Raw genomic sequence first — 21,826 nt, 5'->3', positions numbered from 1 at the left:
TAGTATCACGCATGTTTGTTGGTGGTAAGGTGGGTGGCACTGGTGGGAGCCCTGGGTGCGTTTTCTTTGGCCTCAACTGGACCAGACCTGGAGCCTTTGGCCCTCCAGCGCGTATTGAAGCCCCAGACCCCTGCAACCACCTCGCACCCCCACACACATCAGCCGTCCGAGGTGTGTGCAGCACGAGCCCGAGCCCGCCCGCCCTCAACTGCTGGCTCCATTTCCCGTGTCAGGACCCACCCGTGCTCATCCAGACCTCGATGGCCAATGGAAACTTGCTCATGGTGGAAACACGGACAAGGCACAGGAGAGATACCCTAACGAGGGGGTGGGTAGCAGAATGGCCAAAACCATAAGGAAAAAAAAAATGGAAGAAGAGGCAGTGAGGTAGAGAGGGAGTTGTACCTTTTTGCGCCATCTGCTGCAGTTGTTTACCTCCATCATTCATCCACCGACCGAGACGTGGTACCTGGCCTGAGCCAACGGCCTAGCCCAGCCAAATCACCAACCAGCGTCACCGGGGCACCCTCGCGGCCGGTCGAGCCATCCAACATCCGACAACTAATATATGGGATAACAGAGCGTGGCCGGGCTGGCGGCTGTGGTCTTATCAAATACCTAAGCCCGTTGCTCCAACGAGCGAGGAATAGGTCTCTCCAGCACACGTGGGACGGGCTCTTCCCTTTGCGCTTCCTGAATAGGACGGAGTACCTTTCTTTGCCTCCTCAACAAGCCCATTGGATCCTCGACTTGGCTTTTCCCGCGTCACAACCCACGTCGCAGCACCCGCACCGTTAGCACATGTTGCTGCTGCACCACTCTTGTCCTTCCCCTTGGCTGTCGGCCTAGGCTCAGCCGAGTGTGACCCCCTCACCTGTCGGGGGATTTCCACGCACTCGTCTCGCCGCCCACGTTGTTGGGGCGAAGATCCCAAGATAGAGAGAGAAAGAGAGGGGGTGGTCCCGGTGCTTCGTCCAGGTTTAGCATACCTCGCTCACCTGCACCCCAGGCGAGTTGCCTTCTACGCCGCCCAATACCTCCCGCCTGCCTTCTCAGGTACCGCTCTGCTTCCGCGGTACTCCCTGAACTTCAGACAGCGTCTCGGGTCCATCTGAACCCAAGCCCCATTCTGTCCACGGACCACAACATTGGTCATATTTGGGACTGCCTCCTGCTGCCGTTACCAAAAAAAAAAAAAAAAAAAACCGGTGGTGCGCTGCTTGAGCTACCCCTCGGCAGAGCCTCCCCGTCCCATCTTTACCAGGAATAGGCGCCGTCTTGACTTGACCGAACGGTCTGGCTGCTCATGTCATTGATGCGACCCTGCACACGCCGAGCATACTTCGCATGCCTGGCCTGATTCATCACGGACTCCCGATCCAACACCATCACCGCGGCTTCAGCTCCTCACAACACGTATTTTCCCACATTTAGTCCAAACCTCTTCACTACGAACTCTCGCTGTCCGCGGGAGGCCCCCAGACGCGAGGCCGCCGTCGTCGCACAGCCCGAATCTGCGACACGCCGGCACGCGCGGGCGCATTGTTGGAGAAATTGGGGTTGCCTTGTCTCGGACTTCGAGGCAGCGGCCCCTTTCCGTGAATCAGTCGACAGGGCTAGACCGAGGTACACCGCCCACCGGCGCCTTCTCTGGCCCATGAAGACATTCTCGCCCGAGATAGCGTCAGGATGCCGATAATCAACGGCTTGAAGATGGCTTGGTGAGTGTGTGTGTGAGTGACCAAAGACAGCGTCCCGCTGCGGCTCTCGGTGCCTCATGCGCGGTTCGGGCGGGTATCTGGTTCATCCTACCCAAAATACATCTGCGCCCCCATCCCATACCCTTGCCTAGTCGGGATGCCGCTCGCGCGCTGCATTCCTGCTGTCATTGGGCTCATCACCCAGCTCCTCTCCTACTTGGACCTGCGAGTAGACCTGGGCTGGAAATGCTAACATGTGGTCCCAACTTGGGATACAGTGAGCCTTGCATACGTGGGCATCGGTCTACAAAATGCACACATGCCAAGGAGCGCCTCATGGTACCGGTCCGCAAGCCGGGTCGGCCATTGAGCGTATGCCCACACCCGCCAGGCCGACCATGCGCATGCGGCGGCATCACGGCGGCCATACCGCGAGCGCAGAAGTGCGGCTGCGGCCCCTCGGATGCGGCACCGGCCCCGGAGCCAGCCCCGCCCGAATCCCCGGCCCTCAAGGGCTCCATGTCCCCGACCAGGCGAACGTTCCAGATCCAGAAGACCACCAAGGCCGCGGCCCGGAAGCAGTCCTTGGACGTCGCGACGCTCGGGAGGATGGATCCCGAAAGCTACAACATACACTCGGCGCCGCCCTACAGAACCCCCATCCTCCCCAGGATACCGCCCCTAGGCGGTAGCGACAAAGTCCTCTCCCCGACGGCACCCGGCCATTCGCTTGACTATCATCTGGCCGCGCTTCCCGGGACGCTTGATGAGCCGACTGTGGCAGCGAGCTTGGATAATGTAGCGGACTATCCGTTGCCGCGGCAGATAATCGGCCGTCTGGCCATACCCTCTTCAGCCATCAAACACGAGACGCCAAGGGCGATTGTCGGTGCGGCGACCAACGGGTCGTACTTTGAGGATTTTGGCGCGAACGCGGACGAGGCTGGATATGGAGCGGATGCCACCATTGATGGAGCTGGCGCAAGCAAACCGACCACCCCCGCGGCGACACCCAAGAGCTGCTGCGGAGGCAAGGCGTCATCGACGAGAGTCAATGGAAATGGGAACCTAAAGCCACCACAACCCACTGTCATAACCGCCGCGCACCAGCCACTGGGACACTTCGGACAGCATGTCCCGGCGACGAGTGGGGGCGGCCTTGCAAACGGGGCGGCAGCACTGAGCCACCCGATGGGCGTTGCGGGCGCCCCAGTGATGAGCCCATTCCAATCACCGGTCATGCAGCCCATATTCTTCACACACTCGGCCGACCCGGCCATGTACATCTACCCACCTTACTACGGCACATACCAGCACCCTATACAGCCTCCGCAGTGGAGACAGGTGCTGCCACCTCCCGGAGGGCTGGGCTATGCGTTCCCTGCGGGCCATGCGCCCGCTCACATGGGCATGCGTGCGCCGCAGGCGCCGGCCATAGGCCTCGGAGCCGGCGACGACGGGGGAGGGTTTGAGGGCATGTCGCACCACTGCACCTGCGGGGATGCTTGCAACTGCCTCGGCTGCCCGGCCCATCCGTACAACGAGGTTACACAAGACTACGTCCGATCGGCCATGAACATAATGACGGAGGAACCGCCGCGAGGGGAAGGAAGGAACCCAAGGGGCGCGGCGGAGGTGTCAAAAGCACCAGCTTCGACAGCGCCGGCAAGGGTGGGAGGAGGAGGAGGAGGAGGGTGTTGCGGCGGCGGCGGCGACCAGACATTGTCGGCCGCGGCCACAGAAGCCGTGTCCCCCACCGCGGCGCAGGTCCAGCAAGGCGCGGGCGGTGCGGGGGCAACAGAACCAGCGGTGTCTTCACCACCGCAGGCGCAGACGCCGTCCGAGGCGTCGGCGGCGAGCGAGGACCAGATGCACCTTTCAGCGAGCGACTTCCTCTTTGTCACGTACCCGTTCGGCTGCGAGGGCGAGACGGCGAGCTGCCTGTGCGGCGACGACTGCCAGTGTGTGGGCTGTCTGATCCACAGCCACCCTTACGCGGACGGCTGATGAGGCGCAAATATGGGGAGCGCCGGCACGGAAAGATGTTGGACCTGGCGGTGCCAACTATGACGTCTGCATGAGGCTGCTTGGAGGGTTTTTGGGGGGAAGGCTGGGATGCTAACGATGGACAGTATGATGAATGATACCCCTGGGTTTGGGAGTCGGTAATACGGCTCAGTACACTTATATATATCTGTAAAAACAGTGCCCCCAATTCTGTCTTGCTCTGCTAGCAAATTGGTAGACGCGTGCTGTTTCTGTTTGGCAAATGCTGCGATGGATGGATGCCATTTCAGCGGACAAACTGAAGGGGCCAGACCCCTGTCCGAGCAACCAAGAAAGCTTCTGGACCCAGTAGCCCTGCAGCCAGCCCCATCAGGTGGGGGCCAGCTGAGTCGTAGCGCGCTGGTGATTGGCCCGAGGTATTGAGTAGTTCCGGTTGCTTCAAAAAGAGGCCCCGCTAATGTTAGTTTAGGCGGCCGGCCAAATCGCGAACTCACGACATTCCAAAAAACTCGCGACGGGCTGATTTGCCCCCCTTTATTCCACCTTTGCCAACTCCCTAATCCCCCGTTATATAGCGAAATAATCACACGAACTGGATATCCTGGCCTCTCGACATAGCTTTCTCTCTCTTAGACCGGCCGGCGACTGACAAGAGCGAACGGAAATCGGAGTTGCAGCAAGCCCGACGCTACTCGCGCCGAGCTTGGCCGTATAAATCCAGGACGCAGGTCGCCTCGAGTAATCGCGGGACGGCTTCTGTCTCCGGTATCTGACTCGCTCTACCGGCCACATCTGTCTTCTGGGGCTATCGGCGGGAGCCGTTGAAAGGCACTTGCAGAAGCCAGCGAGCAATTCACGGGTCAGCGAGAGCTGAGCCATGCCTACTGCCAAGGACGGCGACAGGAGGCGGTCAAGGTCACCCGTCTCGCGCCCGAGACGAAACCACGGCAGCGGCCGCGACGATCGCGACAGAGACGATCGCCGCCACCGCTACCGCGATCGGGATCGGGACCGGGCTGGGGACGCGGACAGCCAGTCCAGAGACCGCCGACGGCAGGACGGCGAGTCGTCCTCGCGCCCCCACAGGCACCGGTCCAGCAAGCGGCCACGGAGCACGTCTCAGTCGGGCCGGCGCGATCGGAAATCCAAGGAGGAGGGCTCTCGCTCCCGCCCGAAGCGCCCGGCGAGGCCGACCGCGGCGTCCATGATGGGGCCGGCCGCCGCCGCCGACGACGACGACGAGGACGACGAGCCGGCCGCGGGGGGAGAGGATCCTGCCATACGACGCGCGCGCGCTGTCGCGGCACGACTACACCGTCTTCCGGCCGCTGTTCGCGCACTACCTCGACCTGCACGCGCAGACGGACATCCACGGCCTCGGCGAGCGCGAGCTGCGGCACCGCTGGAGGTCCTTTGTCAAGCGCTGGAACGCGGGGAAGCTGTCCGAGGGCTGGTACGAGCCCGAGATGTTCCAGCGCGTCGCGAGCATGTGGGTCGAGGAAAAGGCCGGCGGTGTTGACGGCAGCGACGAGGACGACGGCTACGACAGGCCAGCCGTGTCGGGTGATGACCGCGGAGACAGCCCGGCCGTAATCCCGGGGCGGCCTGCCGCAGCCGGCGCCCACGGGACGACGTCTCGAGCGCTCAAGGCGACGTCGAAACGCAACGGCACGAGCAGCGACGACGACGGCGAAAGCGACGACGACGACGGCTTCGGCCCGCCGCCGCCGCCGCCCGGGGGAGCAGCCCCAGCGCGAGGCAGGGCGTGGCCGGCGTCGAGCACGCGACAGGGGCCCGGGATACCGACGACGCAGGACCTGGAGGAGCGGCGGGCGGCCGACGACGAGGCGCGACAGGCGGAGCGGCGGGCCGGGGCGCTGGCGCGGCGGGCGGACCGGGCGGAGCAGAAGGAGCGGCTGGACGAGCTGGCGCCCAAGGCGGACGCGGGCACGCGCGAGCGGCGGCTCGAGAAGCGGCGCGAGCTCAACGACAAGCTGCGCGGGTTCCGCGAGGGCTCCGCGGGCGCGGCCGACGTGGGCGACGGCGAGCTCATGGGCGGCGGGGACGGCGCCGACGACTTCCGCGCCGCGCTCGCGTCGCAGCAGCGCAAGAAGACGGAGCGCGAGCTCCGCCGCGAGGAGGAGGCGCGCGCCCGCGCCGAGGAGCTGCGCAAGCGGCTGCAGAACTACCACGCGCGCGAGGACCGCGTCGTCGGCGCGCTCAAGGAGCTGGCCAAGCAGCGGTTTGGGTGACGAGTTGTGGTTGGGGTGTAGACGAGGCGAGTGGGGGATTTTACATGGCGTCCATTGCCTTTGACCATCTTTTTATTGTTTCACGGCTCATCTAGCGCTCTCCAAGTTTCTTGGCTTAACCACGACCGCAAAGGCACAGGATAGAAATACATACAAAACGGGTTCAATATATCTACCTGGTAACCTACATACTTACCTACGGCTTGCCCGCGGACTTTGTCTGCGGGCCGAGTTGCAGACATGTCTTCGAGGTGGTCAATAATCTCCATGCCCACGGCTGGGTGTTCGGATAGGGAAATCTCAAGTTCAACCGGTAGGTATTCCATTCCAAGGTGTTATATATAGCCGCTCGGCTTTGGCACAGCTAACAACCAGAGCAGCACATTGGGCACGTTTTATACTGCCCAATTCGCGGCCCAAAAGAGCAGGCGTCGGCCACTTCACAAAGCTCCCCTTGCTGGGCCTATGCCGCCACGCGGGCCCGCGGCTTGCAGCCTAACCTGCCCGACGCCACGATTCAAGAGCTGGCCCTCTCGACCCTCCAGCAGACCATTTCGCGCTTTACGAGCAGAGGTCCCCGAAGTGCAGCCCTACTGTTGAAGCCAGGAGGTTTGACCAGGACAGGGCCGAGCCGTGGACCCGACAGGCTCTGCTCGTCATGGAGCCGTACGTAAGCAAGGTGGACGGCGACTGGCCCGCCTCGGAAGAGGAACGCGGCCGACTGTTTCACAAGGTTCTTGTGGAAAACGGGCAGTTATTTGGCTGGGTATGGATCACGCCGTGCCGCCGCAACGAGTTCAACTTCAAGTTGAAATATTGGCCGAAAGAAAAGAAAAGCAGTGATGCAGAAACAGGTTGAAAGCGCCGGGGAATATTTGCAATAGCCACAGGGTGACCCTGTGGATCTGACCTATTCCAATATCAACATCCACTTTGATACTTGGCACATGCTTAGCTTGCATCACCAACTCTCCTTCTCAGGCACAAGTACAAACGTGCCCTGGCATCCCTTCCCGCAGTATATACCAGTGCCTCCACAGTACCCCCACTCGGAGCAACAACGCCAAATCCAGACCCAGCGCAGGTCGAGTCGTCGTTCTCGCTCGTTGGGCGCAGGTGCCCCGTGTCCAGCTACCCAGGTTGGGACCTGGACATGATGAATCAAAGGGTAGACACAATCAGAAGTAGCAGCAGCAGCAGCAGCAGCAGCAGCAGCGGCGGATGCCCTTTCATCATAGATCTAGCTAATTCATTCTGCTACGGCGTGGCTTCTATTGTCCTGGCCGGTTTCACTCTGCCATGTTCCAAGCTGTAGATTTGCCCTCTCGAGGAGGGATCAAGTCCTGATCGTGGGACCGTTTTCGATTCCTTCGCTGAGTTAGGCTCTTGTGCAGCCCTACTTTTTCAAGATTATTGGGCAAGCTGCCTTAAACCGTTACAGCTGCCACTGTTCTAACAAGTCGCTTTATAAACAAACAGGCCCAAAGTATCGCAAGCTTTATATTCTATCTCTCTTTACCTCTCGTTACCTCTCCTTACCTCTCTTCGCCCTAAATTTATTTCCCACCACCGCTGCCACCACCACCACCACTACCACCGCTACCGCCACCAGTACCACCGCCACTGCCGCCACCAGTACCACCACCACTACCGCCGCCTCTACCACCACCTCTGCCCCCAGCACTAGTGCCCCTGCCCCCCGCACTAGTGCCCCTGCCTATGCCCCCAGCGCTAGGGCCCCTGCCTCCGGCATGAGAGCTTTCGCCCCGGGTACCGGAGCCTTCCCCATAATTCGGCCTCTTGCGACGGCGCTCCTCGCTCGGGCTGGGAGGCGAGTGCGGGATCGATCCCAGGGTCCTGCCGCGGGGCTCCTCCTCCGCCTGGGCGGCATCGCCGTCAGTCTTCTTCTTCTTCTTCTTGTCGATAGACAGCTCGGACAGGTCTTTCGCGGCAGAGTCGGGCGTCCACTGGCTCACGTCCTCCCCTTCCCACCCGGACGCCTTCATCAGGCTCTCGAACGCCTCTATCTCCTCGAGCTCCTTGAGCTTGTCCGCGCTCTTCTGGGGCGTATTATTCGTCGACAGCTCCGCGGGGACCTTGGCCCGTCTGTTGGGTTCGGGCTGATGGAGGGTGTTCTTCGCGAGCGTGACGCCCAGGCCGTGTTCCTGCATGAACTCCAGAAACTCGCCCTCCGTGGTTGGCTTGGGGCGATCTCTAGCTACTATATCCGAACCTACCACATAGTCTTTCAAACCGGTGGTGTCGAGCATTTTCTTGACGTGCTCGCCGCAGCCGAGTCCCCTAGCTTCATCCAGACAGGGTGAGTAGATCACGTTGCGGGTCGACCAAACCACCATTATTGGACCGTTTTTTTCGACAGGGGGCTTATACCACCCGTTTTTGCTGTTGTAGCCGGGATCCTTGGCTTCGTGTTCAAACGCGCCCGGCTCCGCGCACGCACCGTAAAGCCTGTGGTTTTGGTGATTCCCTAAACATTCGCTCAAGGCAGCGCCTGTCGCGCCCTGTTTGGAGACGGCGTCTTTTAGCTTCTGCATTTCGGTGCCTGTCTCGAAAGCGGTCGCCGAGGTCGAAGCAACAAACGTATCCGGCCCGGTGCGTTTCAAGGCCAGCGTGTTTGGCATCTTCTGCATTCTGACTCTCCCGACGTCCCGGAGCCCGCTCCCGAATGAATGAGCTTGCCAGAGGAGATATTGCGCAAGTGTAACCCAGAATCTGTCTAGGTCCGCTTTGAATTGGTTGTCGGGCTTGTACTTCCCCGTTATAGCCTTGGCGTAGCCGGTAAGCTGGAAGTGTGTAGTGAGCCTGAAGAGTTCGACCTCCTGTTCGACAGCGCTGCCGGGTAATGTGACCTTGGGAAAAGGATCGAGCTGGAAGCCAAAATGGTAGGGTCCGATCGGTTTTCTTGGCTCCAGCTTCTCCACGACCACGTTGCCGTTGGCAAAGGTCCCAATATTTGCCTTTGGTGGCGGCGTAGTGGGGGGCGCGACACCGGCCGGTGGCACTTTTCCTTTTGGGGGTGGTGTAGTAGGGGGCACGCCGCTGGTCGAAGACCCTTCCCCGCCCGGTACTCCCGGAGGCAGTGGTGCCCCGAGAGCCAGTGACAGGAGGGCAAAAGCCACGCTCAGGACGACAACAGGGGGCTTCATCTTGAAGACGGGGTGTGGGAGGTCTGAGTTTGTATGTCGTGCTTCTGGTCGTAGGCTAGCCGGCAAGTACACGGCCTCAAGATGGCTGGATCGTGGAACTGTAAAAGGATGCGATATCTGGATGCGTTGCGAGTGAAAAGAGGGAGAGTAAAAGGAAGTATGGAGAATTTCAAGCGGCTGACGATGTTGGAGATGCTGTCAGGTGGTTAAAATTGCTATGGTAGAAGATGTTTCCGAGTAACTGAAGATGCTGATGTGTGGATGAAGATGGCATCTTGTGCTATTCGTCGATGGCGTCGACTTTGTGTTATATATCCGCCGAAAAGCCCCTAAACCCAAGGTCAGCATCACGATCGATTCCTAGAGATCACATGAGCAGTACTGCCAAAGCTCCAGTCCAGAAACCAACAACCGTGATACAATCAGCATTCTGACAAACGCCAGAACCAACAGCCATGGGTTGCACTCGCTACCCTCAGCGCTGAGCCACTGACGGGCGTCGAGCGCAACATCGTGCACTCAGCCTGCTTCCCAACAGACCGGAACCTGCGCTATTTATAGAACCAAGCTGCCAATTTGGTAGCACCCATGGGTGGATCTCCTATCGCCTTCTTGGGCAACGGGCAAAGACGCACCCAGGAATTGGAGGACGGGCCGACGCGGGTCTAGCGATTTAGTAAGTCCAAACAACAAACACCAACAGACCATTCTATTTCAAAGGGGGCGATGAGATGAGTGGTTTCCATTGGTGATTGGGATGAAATCGAATCTCCCAAGCCCTCACTGCTTGGCATGTGTCTGGGAATCCACCTCGCTCGGAACAATTTGCACGCCTGCCTTGCGCAATTCGTCCAGCAGCGAATACCCGGCCTCTTGCTGGAATGTCTCCTCTACGGTCCTGCCCCGATCGTCTCGGATGTCAAGACGGGCACCCCGTTCGATCAGGATACACGCAGCTTCCACGTAGGTCTCGACGCGGTGTGGGTAGTTCAACGTGGTATCTGTATGATCAGCTTCTCGAGCGAGGAGGTGCAGCGCCGACCTTCCGTGGCGGTCGACAGCATCCATCTCACCAAGCCTTTGGCATGCTTCAGCTAGGAGGCGAATACAATCCATGAAGTCGTCCTTGGTAGGAGGTGGGTAGTGTCTGGCGCAAATGCCGTTGATTTGGTTGAATAAGGGGGTTTCGCCGAGATGGTTGCGTGCTTTGGGATCGACGCCGGCACTGAGGAGTAATTTTATGATTGCTGGTGATTCGAGGCTGTAATGTACTAAGAGGTCGAGAAGTGTGTCAGTGGTCAGGCATCTATGTAGCAACTCGAACCGGTCATGACAAGAGGCTAGATGGCTTACGAGCGTTATTACCATCACAATGGCAGTTGATATCCGCCCCTGCCTCCAATAGCAACTTGATGACGTCGGGGTCAGAGATGGTACGGCAAGCCTCCAGCAGCGGGGAAACCTCGTCCGAGTATGAGGGGTTGGTATGGCAATTGACGTCTTCACCGGCATCGAGAAGCACCTTGATGATCTCTGGACCTGCCCTCTTCCTACAGGCAGCGACTAGAGTCGAGTTTTTCAAGGGGCCGCTGTCTGTGCCGACCCCGTGCTCTAGCAGCAGCCGTGCCAGAACTGCGTTATTATTATGGACCGCAACCTCAAATAGGGTGTTGATATCCGGTACGTCCTTGAGAGCTCCCCCGGGACCCAGATCGCGGACGAGGTGTGAAACCAGGAAGCGGACCATTTTAGAACGCACTTTTGCGGCTTTTGACCCGTGGTGGCATGACTTGCTTGCTGCTGCTGTGAAAATCGCTTTTAGACCATTGTCGATATCACGATGGCCCTGCTCCTCGATTAGAAATTCCAGGGCTTCGGAGGATCGATAACTGCGAGCCGCTTGACGAAGGTTCAGGGAGTGATCGTTGGACAGCAAAGCACCGCGCCTCATCAAATGCTTCACAATTTTGGCCGAGCCAGTTTCTAAAGCGTCAAACATCTATATTTGGGGATTAGAATTGCGATTTATCTCGGGGTGGGATAAAAGCGTAGCACGCATACCAGGCGATTCAGACTATACCAAGGGGACGGCTCATTAATATCCAGACCACGGTCTAGTAGCATGTCAACTACTTCGATTGTCGCCTCGGGTTCGCGGTCGGGACCTATCGCCAAGAAAGTCGCAATGCCATAGTCCTGCCGGTCGTACCAATGAGCATGGGCATCGGCGCCAGAATCCAGCAGAAACCGGACCATGGCGGGGCTGCCGGACTTGACCGCCAGATGGAATGGCGTGAGCGCGCCACCCATGAAACCTTCGCAAGCTTCCAAATCAGCACCGAGAGCGATTAGGAGCGTGACCATGTCGAAATGACCGCCATCAACGGCGGCATGTAGCGGCGTCCAGCTGATATCAGAGCCGGTGGGGATGTGAAGCATGTTGATGTTGATTTGCTCGCGAGATTGCGCTAGGGTTTCCAGTGCAGCGTTGAGTTGGTAGATATCTCCATCACGAGCGGCGTTGAACATTTCACGCAGGTGCTCGTCGTCCCTGTCCGCCCTCGGCCGAAGGCGTTCGCGGCGGCTGAGGTTGCGCAGCCAAGGTAAGTATGCCATGATTTCCAAAAGTGGCGCAGGGAGATAAAACGTCAAGGTAGAGTGTTCTGGAATGGCTGCGTCTGCTTGAAAGTATGGAGAAATATAGGTAATCGTCGCGGGTCCAAGATTGAAGTTAGTGGGATGGGTGCTGTCACACGGGTGGGCAAAGGCACAGCACAAAGGCTCGATATTTACTCCAAACGACAAGAGCCCGCGGTCACGTGATTGGGAGGACCGTGCCGGAGCGACTGTCCGTAAGGCCGAATTTTATGCTATCTGTGGGATGCATAACGTGGTTTACAAGCGAGTGCCACACACAACCCAACTTCATCCACGAATATCTCCACAACAAGCAATGGCAAACACAAGCGACGAACGCAATATTGTTCTGGCATGAACACTGGGGAATCCTCGGTGTTGTATGGTTTTTTTTTGGTTTTTTTTGGTTTTTTTTTGGTTTTTTTTTTGGTTTTTTTTTGGGTTTTTTTTTTGGGTTTTTTATAACTCTTCAAGTCTTGGGTTGGGATGCTGGCCGACGAGATTATGGGGGAAGATGCAGGGAGACAATTATAAGGGGGAGAGGATAAGGGGTAAGTATAAAGCGGGGCTTGGAATTATGCTTAATCCCAACGAGCAACTGCGATAGTTTGCAAATTGAACACCAGGGAGGTATATAAACCGGTGTTGTGCCTTTTGAACTTCCGCCACGCTAGACCAACACGCCTTGTCCAACGCCGACGCAGTCCCGCTTTGCCCCCGGCTGACGAGGAGCAGCAGCTAGTCATCCAGGGGTATAGGAGCATCGTAGGTGACCATATCGCCGTCGTCGTTGTCTTCCATCCTTATTCCTACGTGGCCGTCGTCGTCGCTATCGTCGCTGTCGCTGTCGCTGTCACTTTCGGCGCCGTCTGCCGGCTTGCCGCTCTTGCCATCACCGCTACCGTTGCTAGCAGGCCGTGGGAGGACCGGGAGCGGCGGCATGGGGTTGGCCTTGGTCTCGCTGGGCGCCGCGGTTGGCAGCTGCGGCGTGCTGGCCGGGGCCCGGGCGAGCGGGGCGCTGCCGGGAAGTTGCCGGGTCTGTGGCTGACCCTGGTCCATGTGCGCCAGCGCCGCCATGGGGTCCAGCTGCTGCATCAAAACGTCTGAGTTAGACCGTGGGGCCGCGGGGCGGGCCTGTCTGCCGGCCGCGGGCAGGCCGGACAGCAGCGACTTGGGCTCGGGCGCCACGGCGGCGTCGTTGTCGTCGAGGTCGATCAGGCTCCCCTGCCTGGCGCTCCCGTCATCGTCCCGCAGCTCGATGACCTCCTTGTCCGTCTCTATGGGGCCCTCGCCGCCCTCGACGTCGGGGAAGCCGCAGCGGGCCAGGATCTTGGCGATCAGGTCCGGGTAGCGCAGGTGGCCGCTCACGGCGTCGCTGAGGTCCAGGTTCTCGACCCCGTCGATGCCCTCGACGGCCTCCAGGCCGGCCACGCCGAGCTGGATGCTGGTGGCCCTGTAGACGAAGGCGAGGATGAAGTCGTTCTCCGAGTAGGCGTTGAACAGCTTCCCCGACACCACGCTGCGCATCTCCTCCCACTGGGCGCGGTCCGCAGGGACCGGGGCGCCGATGAACACGGCCTGATCCACTAGGCCGAATGCGCGGCGCTCGGCCAGCGAAATGAGGCAGGAGTGTATCACTCTCGCCCCCAGTGAGTATCCAATCAGGGTCACTGGTCGCTCGCCCTGAACTTTGTTGATGATGGCGTCAGCCAGCACCCTGCCGGCCTTTTCGGACCGGTTGCGCGCTCGGTTGAAGGGGTTATCCAGGGTAGAGGCGACCTTGAGCAGCTGCAGTGGCCACATGGCGGCGTATAGCGCCGCCAAGGCCGTTCGCTTGATGATTTCGACTTTGATAACGCCCCAGGTGTAGGAGTCGATCAGGTCACGCAAAGCGGTGCCGAGGCTGAGCAGGCTGTCGATCTCGTACTGGAGGGCAAACACCTCGGTATCGGCCCCCAGCACACGCCAAGGTTTGACTATATCATTCCTGGATGAGAGCCAGCCGTTGATACCAATGGTAACGCGGAGCCGTCGAGAGTCTTTGTCCTCTTTGGAGTACTCCTTGCCCCATGCCTCATTCAGCGGTATGAAGCGAAAGTCCTCCACCTCACGGGCGTATTGGTCCATCATCTCACCCTATATCATATGGATGGGTTAGAGGAGTAGATCGTGGGCAAAGGCAGCAAGCACACTTACCGTCATTTTCGCACCATAAGCCCCAAACAAGGCTCCTACAAGTGCGCTGTTCATCCAAAATATCCCAAGAAACGAGGCCAAACTTCCGAGGCCGACACTGCCCATGATGCCGCCGATGGCGCCGGCGACGAGGGGCGCGGCCAGCCCGCCCGTGATGCCGATGACGGCGGCGCCGGCGACCGAGGCCAGGCCGACCTTCCAGAAGCGGCTGGCCTGCCCCTCCTGGCGGCGCTTCTGGGCCTCGGCCTCGGCCGTCATGGCCTGCTGCTGCCGCCGCTTCTCGGCCTCGTCCGAGGTGGACGACTCGACGAGCGAGCGCGCGATCTCGGCCTCCTCGCGCGCCAGCACCGCGGGCGCGAGGTCGAGGGCGGAGGCGAGGTAGACGGCCAGGGTGCGCGAGAGCGCCGTGTACGCGCCCGTTGAGAGCATCATGACCAGGAGGCAGCTGAGCGCCTCCTCGCGGTCCTCGCGCGGGACGGTGGTGAGGCGGGTCGGGATCGGGTGGTACAGCTTCTGGAACGCGGCCAGCTCGGGGCCATGGTCGCCAGCCGTGGCCGTGGCCGTGACCGCAGCCGCAGCTGGCTCATCAAAGTCCAGCAGGTTCTCGCCTTGGCGCGGGGTGTCGGCCCTGGCGCGCTGCAGACGGGCCTGGCGCTCCTGCCGCGCCTCGGTGATCTTGGCGTCATCCGGAGCGGCGGCGATTTCCTTGAGCGACTTGAGCAGCTGGCGCCGCCACTCGTCAAGGTGGGCAACGGCGGTGGCCCGCAGTCGAATCAGCTCCCGGGTCGGGGGCTGAGAGGCCTGCTTCGGCCGCTGGGGCAGACTAGCGGGCGGGCTGCCATTACCTCCTCCATCGGCACTGTCGCGGCTCTCGGAGGAGACAAATAAGGGGGCGGGAGAGGTGGGCTGGCCCCGTCGGTTCTGATGGTGGTCCTGGTCGCGGTGCTTCAGGACGAGCTGGGAGCGCATGTACTGCGTGATCTCGTCGACCAGCGTGTAAAGCGCCCGCCGCCTAGCCGTGTTGAGCACGACCAGCAATTGGCGAGGGTCTGCCGCGAGCGGCGCCATGGCTCATCCGCGACGTGTCTTTCTGGTTTCAAGAGGGCGGCTGTCGAGTTAATGCTGGGTCGATGACGTCGTCGGTGATGTCTTGAGCAGTTTGGGAGAGAGACCAGTTTAGGGGAACCAACAACAGAATCCACAGCGCAGCATTGATGCAGTGTAGTGTTGACCGACCTCGTCGGAAAGCAATCCCGTTTGATCTCGTGGGCTTCTTTTTTCTTTTGCTTCGTATTTCGGATCATGGCAGCCTGGGCCTCCAGCTGGTGCAGCATCAAATCCATACCAGGCAATCCGAAATGTGTACCACGAGTGCGCCACAGCTGAGCTCATTGGAGGCCTAGACCCCGCCCATAGTTCGACTGCGATCCTGAAGGATTTATGGAACAAGCCTAAGCGTATTTCCTGAGAAGTCACCCAAGTCCTAATGCTGCAGTTCGGGCAAAAGCAAGATACACAGAATGGACAAAATTATATGAAATCTGCTGAAATCTCACGACAACTCCAAACCCTCAATGTCATCCACCGTCGGCTTCCATCTCCAGGATGTCGAGGCCCTGGGCTCTCCTGCTCTCTCTTGCTTCCCCTTGCTTTTGATTAAAAAAAAGTGGTTTAGCCAACAAGTCTTCATTCCGACCTCCAATGGACGACCCTTCGCTCAGAGCCCCGCGACAGCCAGTCACCCCTCCACCTAGGCCATGGCCGAGTAGTGGCTGTACTGCGCGCCGCGAATAGTTTCGGCGTTGTCGTTGTGGATCCAGATGGTCGCGTCGGCGGCGTCGCGCATCTGGTACGAGAGGCCGCCCTCGCCCCCGGGCGCCCCCTCCACCACGACGCCGAGGCTCAGGGAGAGGCCCCTGGATGCGCCCCACTCACGGAGCACGGCGTCGATGTCGTCGGCGTAGAAGTTGTTCCTCGTGGAGGCGAGCCGCTTGAAGAGGCCGCGCAGCTCGCCCGCGGTCGGCGGCGCCGACGCCGACGCCGCCACGCGCGGCAGCTGCGCCTCGAGGCTGCCTAGGAGCGCCCACATGCCGCAGTGCAGGCCGGCGCTGCTCGTCTGCACCGGGTGCAGGTCACCCCCGTCCGGCGCACCGGAGCCCCCTTCGCCGGGGGGTGCCAACGGTAGCCTTGGTGGTGGTGACGGTGCCAGTAGTGGTAGTGTTGCTGTTGATGGCTGGCCGGCGCCGCATGTTGGCTTCCGCAGCAGCTTCTCCGAGCAGTACGCCTTCAACGACCGCCTAGGGGTCTTGGACGACAGTTTTTTCACCGCAAGGGTGAGCTCATCCGACAGGTGCTCCGCCTCCAGGGTAGTCTGTGGAGGGATTCCCTGGGAGCCCTGCTTGGTGTTCGGGGTCGTGCAGCCGTCGCAGAGCGCCATCAGCTTCCGGGCAGCCTTGATCCGGCGTTGGCTCAGGCGGGAGCCATACTGATCGAGGACCGCTTCTGCGTAGTCCCTATAGCTCTGCAAGGACGCCTCGGTCTGTGCGCTATTGGGGTCCATCATGCTCGGATTGCGCTCGACCTGGATCCAAGGAGAAGATGTGCGCCTGGCCCCCCGCGACGGCTGCTGGTTCGACTAGTTCGTAGTATCCAGCCAAGTGCAAGCCGACGGCACCGTGAGTTGGAAGCTGATCACTTTTGATGATTGATTGGTATGAAGGGGCTTGTATATGGACGTGTAGGAAAGAGCTCTGTGATGGGAACGTGACGCCAAAGCTGCTGGTAGCGACGGAGCCCGGCGAGCAAGGCGGGTGGCAACGGCGCCCGCATGTAAAACCCACGGCACCCATCTCCGATTCCTCGGGAAGGTTGTGGTTGCCTTTGGCTTCGACATCCAAACGGCATCCTTCTCGTGGCGCGCCGCCCCCGCGTGAAGGTTCAGGGGAGAATTGGTGCATCCGCGAACTTTGGTGGGCCTGCTCGTGATCCGGCCCGCTCCAACGCATGCCCTCGACTTGGGGAAGGTAGACAGGGAAAGCTCGCACTGCCCGTTGAAATTGGCGGTGGGTTGTCTAGTTCTTCAAGTCCGTGGATCATACTGTCCCACGCTATTAGCCTACCAAACCTAGTCGCTGTGCTCGTCGTCCTCTTGGCTTTCTGCCTCGCCGTCCTCATCAACCTCGTCGTCATCTTCATCGTCTTCATCGTTGTCCTCCTCCTCCTCCCCGTCATCCTCAGCATCGGCCACCTTGGCCTCACCCTCATCTTCCCTCCGTTTTTGGTCTTCCTCTTTCCTTGCCTCCGCCAGCTGCTTCTCCTTCTCTGCCTTGACTCTCCGCTGTGTGATGACAAAGGCGCCGATCGGTGTCTTCTCCCACTCAAAGTCCTTGAGGAAGGCATCAACCTGGGTTCTGTTCTTAGGCGCAAAGTCCACCTTTGACCTCTTCTCCTCGATAAACTTGGAGTTGGCTTCAATCTTCTGTACCAATAGCACAATGGACGCTTGAAGCTTGTTATTCTTGTTGCCTGACCTTTTGCGCGCGTCTTTCAGCCAGCGCTTCAGGCCGACGACGACGGGCAGGGCCAGTTCGGGGAAGGCGATGTTAGTGGACCACAGCGCAAAGTACTCGGCCAGCAGCTCGGCCGTCTGCTCGCCTACGCCGTCCTGGTAGACGCGCGTGCGCAGATACGACTTCGGCGCCTTGTAAGCAACTGCAAAGTCGAGCTGCCTCAGCGTGGCGGGGCGCGGAGCCTTGCGCATCTCTGCCGACGAGAGGACCTCGAGAAGGGCCGAAGCGAGCGGGATGTAAATGCCCGTGGCGCGGCTCAGGCGCAGCAGCGATCGGATCAGGTGGAAGCGCAAGGGGAAGTAGATGGCGGTAGGGATCAGGCGCATGGCACCCAGAGTGACTTGGACCAGGGGGTAGACCAAGAGGCGGAGCTGGCTCTCGCGCCCTGCCTCAGCCTCGGCGAGGGAACTGCAATGCTCCGACAGGACGCAGGACCAAAAGTCGAGCGAATGGACATACTGCCAGTTGTAGACGGCGCGGTAGGCGTCGTTTTGGTTGTGCACGATGCTGTTGCGCAGGTGGATGGCAAGCTGGCGGATGAAGCTGAAGGCGGTGGTGTAGCCGATAGCCTGATCGATGCCCCAGAGACCCGCGGCCGAGTTCTTCATCAGGTTGATTCCCTGGATGGTGATGGCGTTGGTGGCCCGGCTTCCCTGGACCAGGCCGTGGTAGACGGCCTTGAGCGCGGCCTCGCGCACGCCCTTGTCGCCAATGACGACTAGGCGACGCAGCACCAGGAAGGCCGTGATGCGCGTCGACTCGCTGCTGCTAGCCTGGGCCCAGAAGCCGACAACGGTCTTGATCAGGTTCTTGAGCAGCTTGCGGAAGGAGAGCAGATACGGCAGCAGCGGCGTCAGTGCCGACAGCGTCAGTTTGAGAGTGCCGTCGTCCGAGAGCGTGCGCAGCAGGTGCAGCACCGACGCCGTGTAGCTCTTGATGAGGATCGACAGCGTCTTGAACTTCTTGCCCTCGGTCTGCACATACGTCTTGTGCGACGCCGACTCCTTGACGGGGACATGGTGCTGCAGAACCTCGGGGATCTGCTTAAGCGCCACCACCAGGATGTCGTGGAACACCTGCGGGCTCGAGATGCTGTACTTTTGTGCCCTCTCGCCCTCGACCTGGTCCTCGTTCAAGTGCGCAGCGCTCCGGAATGCCAGCACCACCTGCCTCGCCGCCCGCAGAGACTTTGTCTCGTCGAGCGACTTCTTCCACTTGGCCACCATCTCGCGCGTGAGCTCGTTCTTCCTGACAAACTCGTCCTCCTCCTCAGATTCGTCGCTATCCGCATTCTTCTTCTTCTTCTTGTCCTTCTTGCGCTTCTTTTTGGGTTGCTCCTCCTGGTCCGGCTCCTCCTCGCCCCCGCTGCTCAGCGCATCCACCTCGGCCATGTCGACGTTCTCGTCGAAGTCGAGGGTCTCGGGATCGTTCTCCTTCAGGAACTTGTAGAACTCGGGGTCCTTCTCGGCCAGCGCATCCATGGCCTCCTTGGTCATGCCCACATCCTCGTCGTCGATGGCGGAGCCGTCGTCACTGTCGCTTTCGACGAAACCGTCCTGGACCGAGGAACCTGAGTCGCTCGTCTCGTCTTCGTCGCCGCTGCCAGCGCTAGGCTGGCGCTTAGCATCCGACTCGTCTCGTTTCCTCTTGCCCAGCTTCCCGTTGGCCTTGGCCTTCTTCCCTACACCCGCGCCCGCATCCTTGCCATCGAGGATCTCGAAGCCTCCCTTGAAGAAGTCGTCGACGCTCATCTCGCCAACAGTAGCGCCCGGCCGCCTCTTGGCGGCGGGCTTGGAGGCGCCGCCGTCGGCATTGTCGCTAGACTTGTAGAAGGAGGCATCGGCCGACTTTTTAGCCTGCTTCTTCGCCTTGACTTGCGCCCGCTGCTTGATCTTGGCATCGGTCTTGCGCTTTTCCAGGACGCCCTTCAGATGCTTCTTTTCGAATTTCCTGGTCGCCTTGAGATTCTTCTTTGAGGGCGCCATAGTGGGTGAGAAGGCGCCGTGGTGACGGCCAAAAAAAAAGGAACAAAACACAACAAGAACGCAAATTGGAGGTTTTTTTCCGTCTCGTTTCCGCTGTGTCGCCAAACTCCCCCCAAAATTTACAAAATTTTCCCCCGATAGCAGTTCGGTCTGCTATCCGCTATCTTATCGGAGGGTCTAGACCGTTTTGGGCTAGGTTTGGGGGGCAGTCTGGGGGGCAGGTCTCCACCATGGAGGACCTCCCAGGTACCCACGCGGCCTGACATCGCTGAGGTGGGGCGGGGGAACCCAGGCTTCAACATTGGGATGACGAAGTCGCCAAAGAGGGCAGACAGACATGTATAATACAATGCACACGCGGCCAGACTGAGCGACGACGACCGCGAGCTTGAACCTCCTGGTCCCCTCACGATGATGCCGATGCAGGGCTACGCGCCCACGCCGCACAGCTATGTGCCCAACACGGCCATGTCGGCCACCATCAGCCTCGACGAGGAGGTGCGGCTGGCCGACACGCGCGCCGAGCGCGACCTGCAGGACTCGCTCGCCGAGATCTTCTCCATCATCGTCACCGTCGACGAGCTCGAGAAGGCCTTCCTCAAGGACGCCATCCCTGAGTCGGACTACACCGACATCTGCGAGCGCTCCCTCAAGCAGTATCGCTCTATCCTGGCCGACGAGACCGTCGCAGCCGCCTTTGGCGACCTCGAGGAGTTCAAGGCCGAGTGGGACGTATGTGCCGTGTTCTTTTCTTGCGCGTATGGGTAGCAGGCCCATCGTCCGCCTAGCCCTATCGTCATCCCACCCCTCCCATTTTGCTGCTTATTCCTTGCCGCTGATACGGCGCATGACCTCTGGCACCGCGCTTCCAGCTCGAGGTCCCCCGGGCTACAGAGCGCATCCGGGTCGGCATGCCCGCGACGGCGGTGCAGGCCTCATCCGGCGGCGGCGGCGTCAACCGCATGAGCGGGCCCGGCGACATGGGAGGCGGCGGGGCCGGGAGCGCGCCCGGCGGAGCCCTGATCCTGGAGGCCACGCAGGACTTCATCACGTTCCTCGACGCCCTGCGGCTCGGCCTGCTGGCAAAGGACCAGCTGCACCCGCTCCTGACGGACGTGATCCAGTCGGTCAACAAGGTCACGGATCGCGACTTTGAGAACCGCGGCAAGATCGTGCAGTGGCTCATCACGCTCAACCAGATGAAGGCCACCGAGGAGCTTAGTGACGTCCAGGCCCGCGAGCTGGAGCTGGACATCAACTCGGCTTACCAGGGCTTTAAAAACATTCTGTCTTAGAGAGCATGTGTTTCGTGGTTGGCACGAAAACAATCCTGTTAATATCTTCCCCCCTCCGGATGGGTCGGGCAGTCTGGCTTGTTTGGAGTAGTCGATATAGGGGCATGTGTGGCCCAATTATACCAAAAAGGTCCAGAAGCTAGGATAGACAAATTCCTCCTCGAATATTCTCCTGACCTGCTCGAGCACGAACCGTTCCACCTTGCCCACGTTCCTGAGACTCTGCTTCCCGCTCTCTCGCTGGCCGATCTCACTTTCTACCCTGATCTCCTGAAGCAGACCGCCCATCCTCGTGGTGCTTTCGCCTCCGACAGTCGACGCACCACTAGTGACGCGACTTCGTCCTTCGCGTCGCGGTGGTGGTGGCGATTGCTGCTGTTGTTCTTGCTGCTGCTGCTGCGATTGCGTTTGCCCCTCGGCGCTGCCGCCGCCGCCGCCCACCTCGGCGCCCGCGTCGTCGCCGACCTCGGTATCGCCGCTGCCCGTGATGGCGACAGCGTCCTCAGGGCTGAGGAAGCAAAAGTGCACCCGCTTGCGGATGTAGGCCAGGACGCCAACGCCGTCAAAGGTGAGGCCAGTTATGCTCAGGCGCACGGGGATGCCGACGAAGCTGGGCATGGGATAGTCGAGCAGGATGTCGGCCGTCAGCAGCAGCCTGACGTCGCCGGCGTAGCGGATGCGGAACACGGCCTGGAGGTCCTCGATGCGCTGCTCCCGGAACCGCCGCCCGTCCTCGCGGTGCTGCTGGTCGGCGGGGTCGTTGTTGCCTCCCGCCGCCGCCGCCGCCGCCGCCGTTCCTGCTGCCGCCCCCCTGGCCCCGGCCCCGCCGCCATCGTTGTGGTCGTCGACGCCATCTTCCGACTTGGCCACCGGCTTCTCCCGCGTCGGCGGCCGCGAGTTGTTGCCCACGCTCGTGGGCGCGAGGGTGCTGACGCTGTGCTTCTCGCGCAGCCGCGGCTGCAGCGGCGCCAGCCCGGGCCCCGCCACACCCGGCGGCGAGCCCCTCCGCGCCGCCTGC

General features: G+C 60.5%; 10 protein-coding genes across 10 annotated transcripts in view; 3 read left to right on the top strand and 7 right to left on the bottom strand.

Annotated features, from left to right (window-relative positions):
* The first annotated feature begins 253 nt into the window (after window positions 1–253).
* Window positions 254–3,987, top strand: GGTG_01655 (grisea protein). The gene is made up of 2 exons (XM_009219422.1): window positions 254–1,721; window positions 1,979–3,987. The coding sequence occupies exons 1-2, from the start codon at window positions 1,690–1,692 to the stop codon at window positions 3,705–3,707; spliced, it is 1,761 nt and encodes a 586-aa protein (XP_009217686.1). The 5' UTR covers window positions 254–1,689; the 3' UTR covers window positions 3,708–3,987.
* A 597-nt stretch (window positions 3,988–4,584) lies between these two features.
* GGTG_01654 (hypothetical protein) lies at window positions 4,585–5,959 on the top strand (the record flags this gene model as incomplete). The annotated part of the gene is made up of 2 exons (XM_009219421.1): window positions 4,585–5,037; window positions 5,069–5,959. 2 exons carry the CDS (start codon window positions 4,585–4,587, stop codon window positions 5,957–5,959), a joined length of 1,344 nt encoding a protein of 447 aa, XP_009217685.1.
* A 517-nt stretch (window positions 5,960–6,476) lies between these two features.
* Window positions 6,477–7,192, bottom strand: GGTG_01653 (hypothetical protein; the record flags this gene model as incomplete). The annotated part of the gene is made up of 2 exons (XM_009219420.1): window positions 6,477–6,680; window positions 7,136–7,192. The coding sequence occupies 2 exons, from the start codon at window positions 7,190–7,192 to the stop codon at window positions 6,477–6,479; spliced, it is 261 nt and encodes an 86-aa protein (XP_009217684.1).
* A 323-nt stretch (window positions 7,193–7,515) lies between these two features.
* GGTG_01652 (hypothetical protein) lies at window positions 7,516–8,229 on the bottom strand (the record flags this gene model as incomplete). The annotated part of the gene is made up of 2 exons (XM_009219419.1): window positions 7,516–8,160; window positions 8,197–8,229. The coding sequence occupies 2 exons, from the start codon at window positions 8,227–8,229 to the stop codon at window positions 7,516–7,518; spliced, it is 678 nt and encodes a 225-aa protein (XP_009217683.1).
* Window positions 8,230–10,364: 2,135 nt separating this feature from the next.
* Window positions 10,365–11,742, bottom strand: GGTG_01651 (hypothetical protein; the record flags this gene model as incomplete). Its single annotated transcript, XM_009219418.1, has 2 exons — window positions 10,365–10,397; window positions 11,188–11,742. 2 exons carry the CDS (start codon window positions 11,740–11,742, stop codon window positions 10,365–10,367), a joined length of 588 nt encoding a protein of 195 aa, XP_009217682.1.
* Window positions 11,743–12,501: 759 nt separating this feature from the next.
* On the bottom strand, window positions 12,502–15,027 carry GGTG_01650 (hypothetical protein; the record flags this gene model as incomplete). Its single annotated transcript, XM_009219417.1, has 2 exons — window positions 12,502–13,899; window positions 13,960–15,027. The coding sequence occupies 2 exons, from the start codon at window positions 15,025–15,027 to the stop codon at window positions 12,502–12,504; spliced, it is 2,466 nt and encodes an 821-aa protein (XP_009217681.1).
* A 682-nt stretch (window positions 15,028–15,709) lies between these two features.
* GGTG_01649 (hypothetical protein) lies at window positions 15,710–16,522 on the bottom strand (the record flags this gene model as incomplete). Its single annotated transcript, XM_009219416.1, has 1 exon — window positions 15,710–16,522. The coding sequence occupies one exon, from the start codon at window positions 16,520–16,522 to the stop codon at window positions 15,710–15,712; it is 813 nt and encodes a 270-aa protein (XP_009217680.1).
* Window positions 16,523–17,083: 561 nt separating this feature from the next.
* On the bottom strand, window positions 17,084–19,513 carry GGTG_01648 (nucleolar complex protein 2; the record flags this gene model as incomplete). The annotated part of the gene is made up of 1 exon (XM_009219415.1): window positions 17,084–19,513. One exon carries the CDS (start codon window positions 19,511–19,513, stop codon window positions 17,084–17,086), a length of 2,430 nt encoding a protein of 809 aa, XP_009217679.1.
* A 288-nt stretch (window positions 19,514–19,801) lies between these two features.
* Window positions 19,802–20,996, top strand: GGTG_01647 (vacuolar protein sorting-associated protein 28). The gene is made up of 2 exons (XM_009219414.1): window positions 19,802–20,245; window positions 20,386–20,996. The coding sequence occupies exons 1-2, from the start codon at window positions 19,925–19,927 to the stop codon at window positions 20,806–20,808; spliced, it is 744 nt and encodes a 247-aa protein (XP_009217678.1). The 5' UTR covers window positions 19,802–19,924; the 3' UTR covers window positions 20,809–20,996.
* The window catches only part of GGTG_01646 (hypothetical protein), a gene marked incomplete at both ends in the record, with an annotated part of 2,191 nt that continues 1,290 nt past the window's right edge, over window positions 20,926–21,826 (bottom strand). The window contains one exon of the mRNA XM_009219413.1: window positions 20,926–21,822. Coding sequence (XP_009217677.1) covers window positions 20,926–21,822 — 897 coding nt within the window. The remainder of the gene's footprint in view (window positions 21,823–21,826) is intronic.

This window comes from Gaeumannomyces tritici (assembly GCF_000145635.1).
Source record: "Gaeumannomyces tritici R3-111a-1 unplaced genomic scaffold supercont2.1, whole genome shotgun sequence".
NCBI lineage: Eukaryota > Fungi > Ascomycota > Sordariomycetes > Magnaporthales > Magnaporthaceae > Gaeumannomyces > Gaeumannomyces tritici.
This window is presented reverse-complemented; position numbering and strand designations above follow the sequence as displayed.

Excerpts from the sequence above, each read along its gene's own strand:
- GGTG_01655 (XM_009219422.1), top strand. The coding sequence starts at position 1,690 with ATGCCGATAATCAACGGCTTGAAGATGGCTTG. Across the intron at positions 1,722-1,978 it reads AACGGCTTGAAGATGGCTTG|TGAGCCTTGCATACGTGGGC; the intron begins GTGAGTGTGTGT and ends CTTGGGATACAG.
- GGTG_01647 (XM_009219414.1), top strand. The coding sequence starts at position 19,925 with ATGATGCCGATGCAGGGCTACGCGCCCACGCCGCACAGCTATGTGCCC. Across the intron at positions 20,246-20,385 it reads AGTTCAAGGCCGAGTGGGAC|CTCGAGGTCCCCCGGGCTAC; the intron begins GTATGTGCCGTG and ends CCGCGCTTCCAG.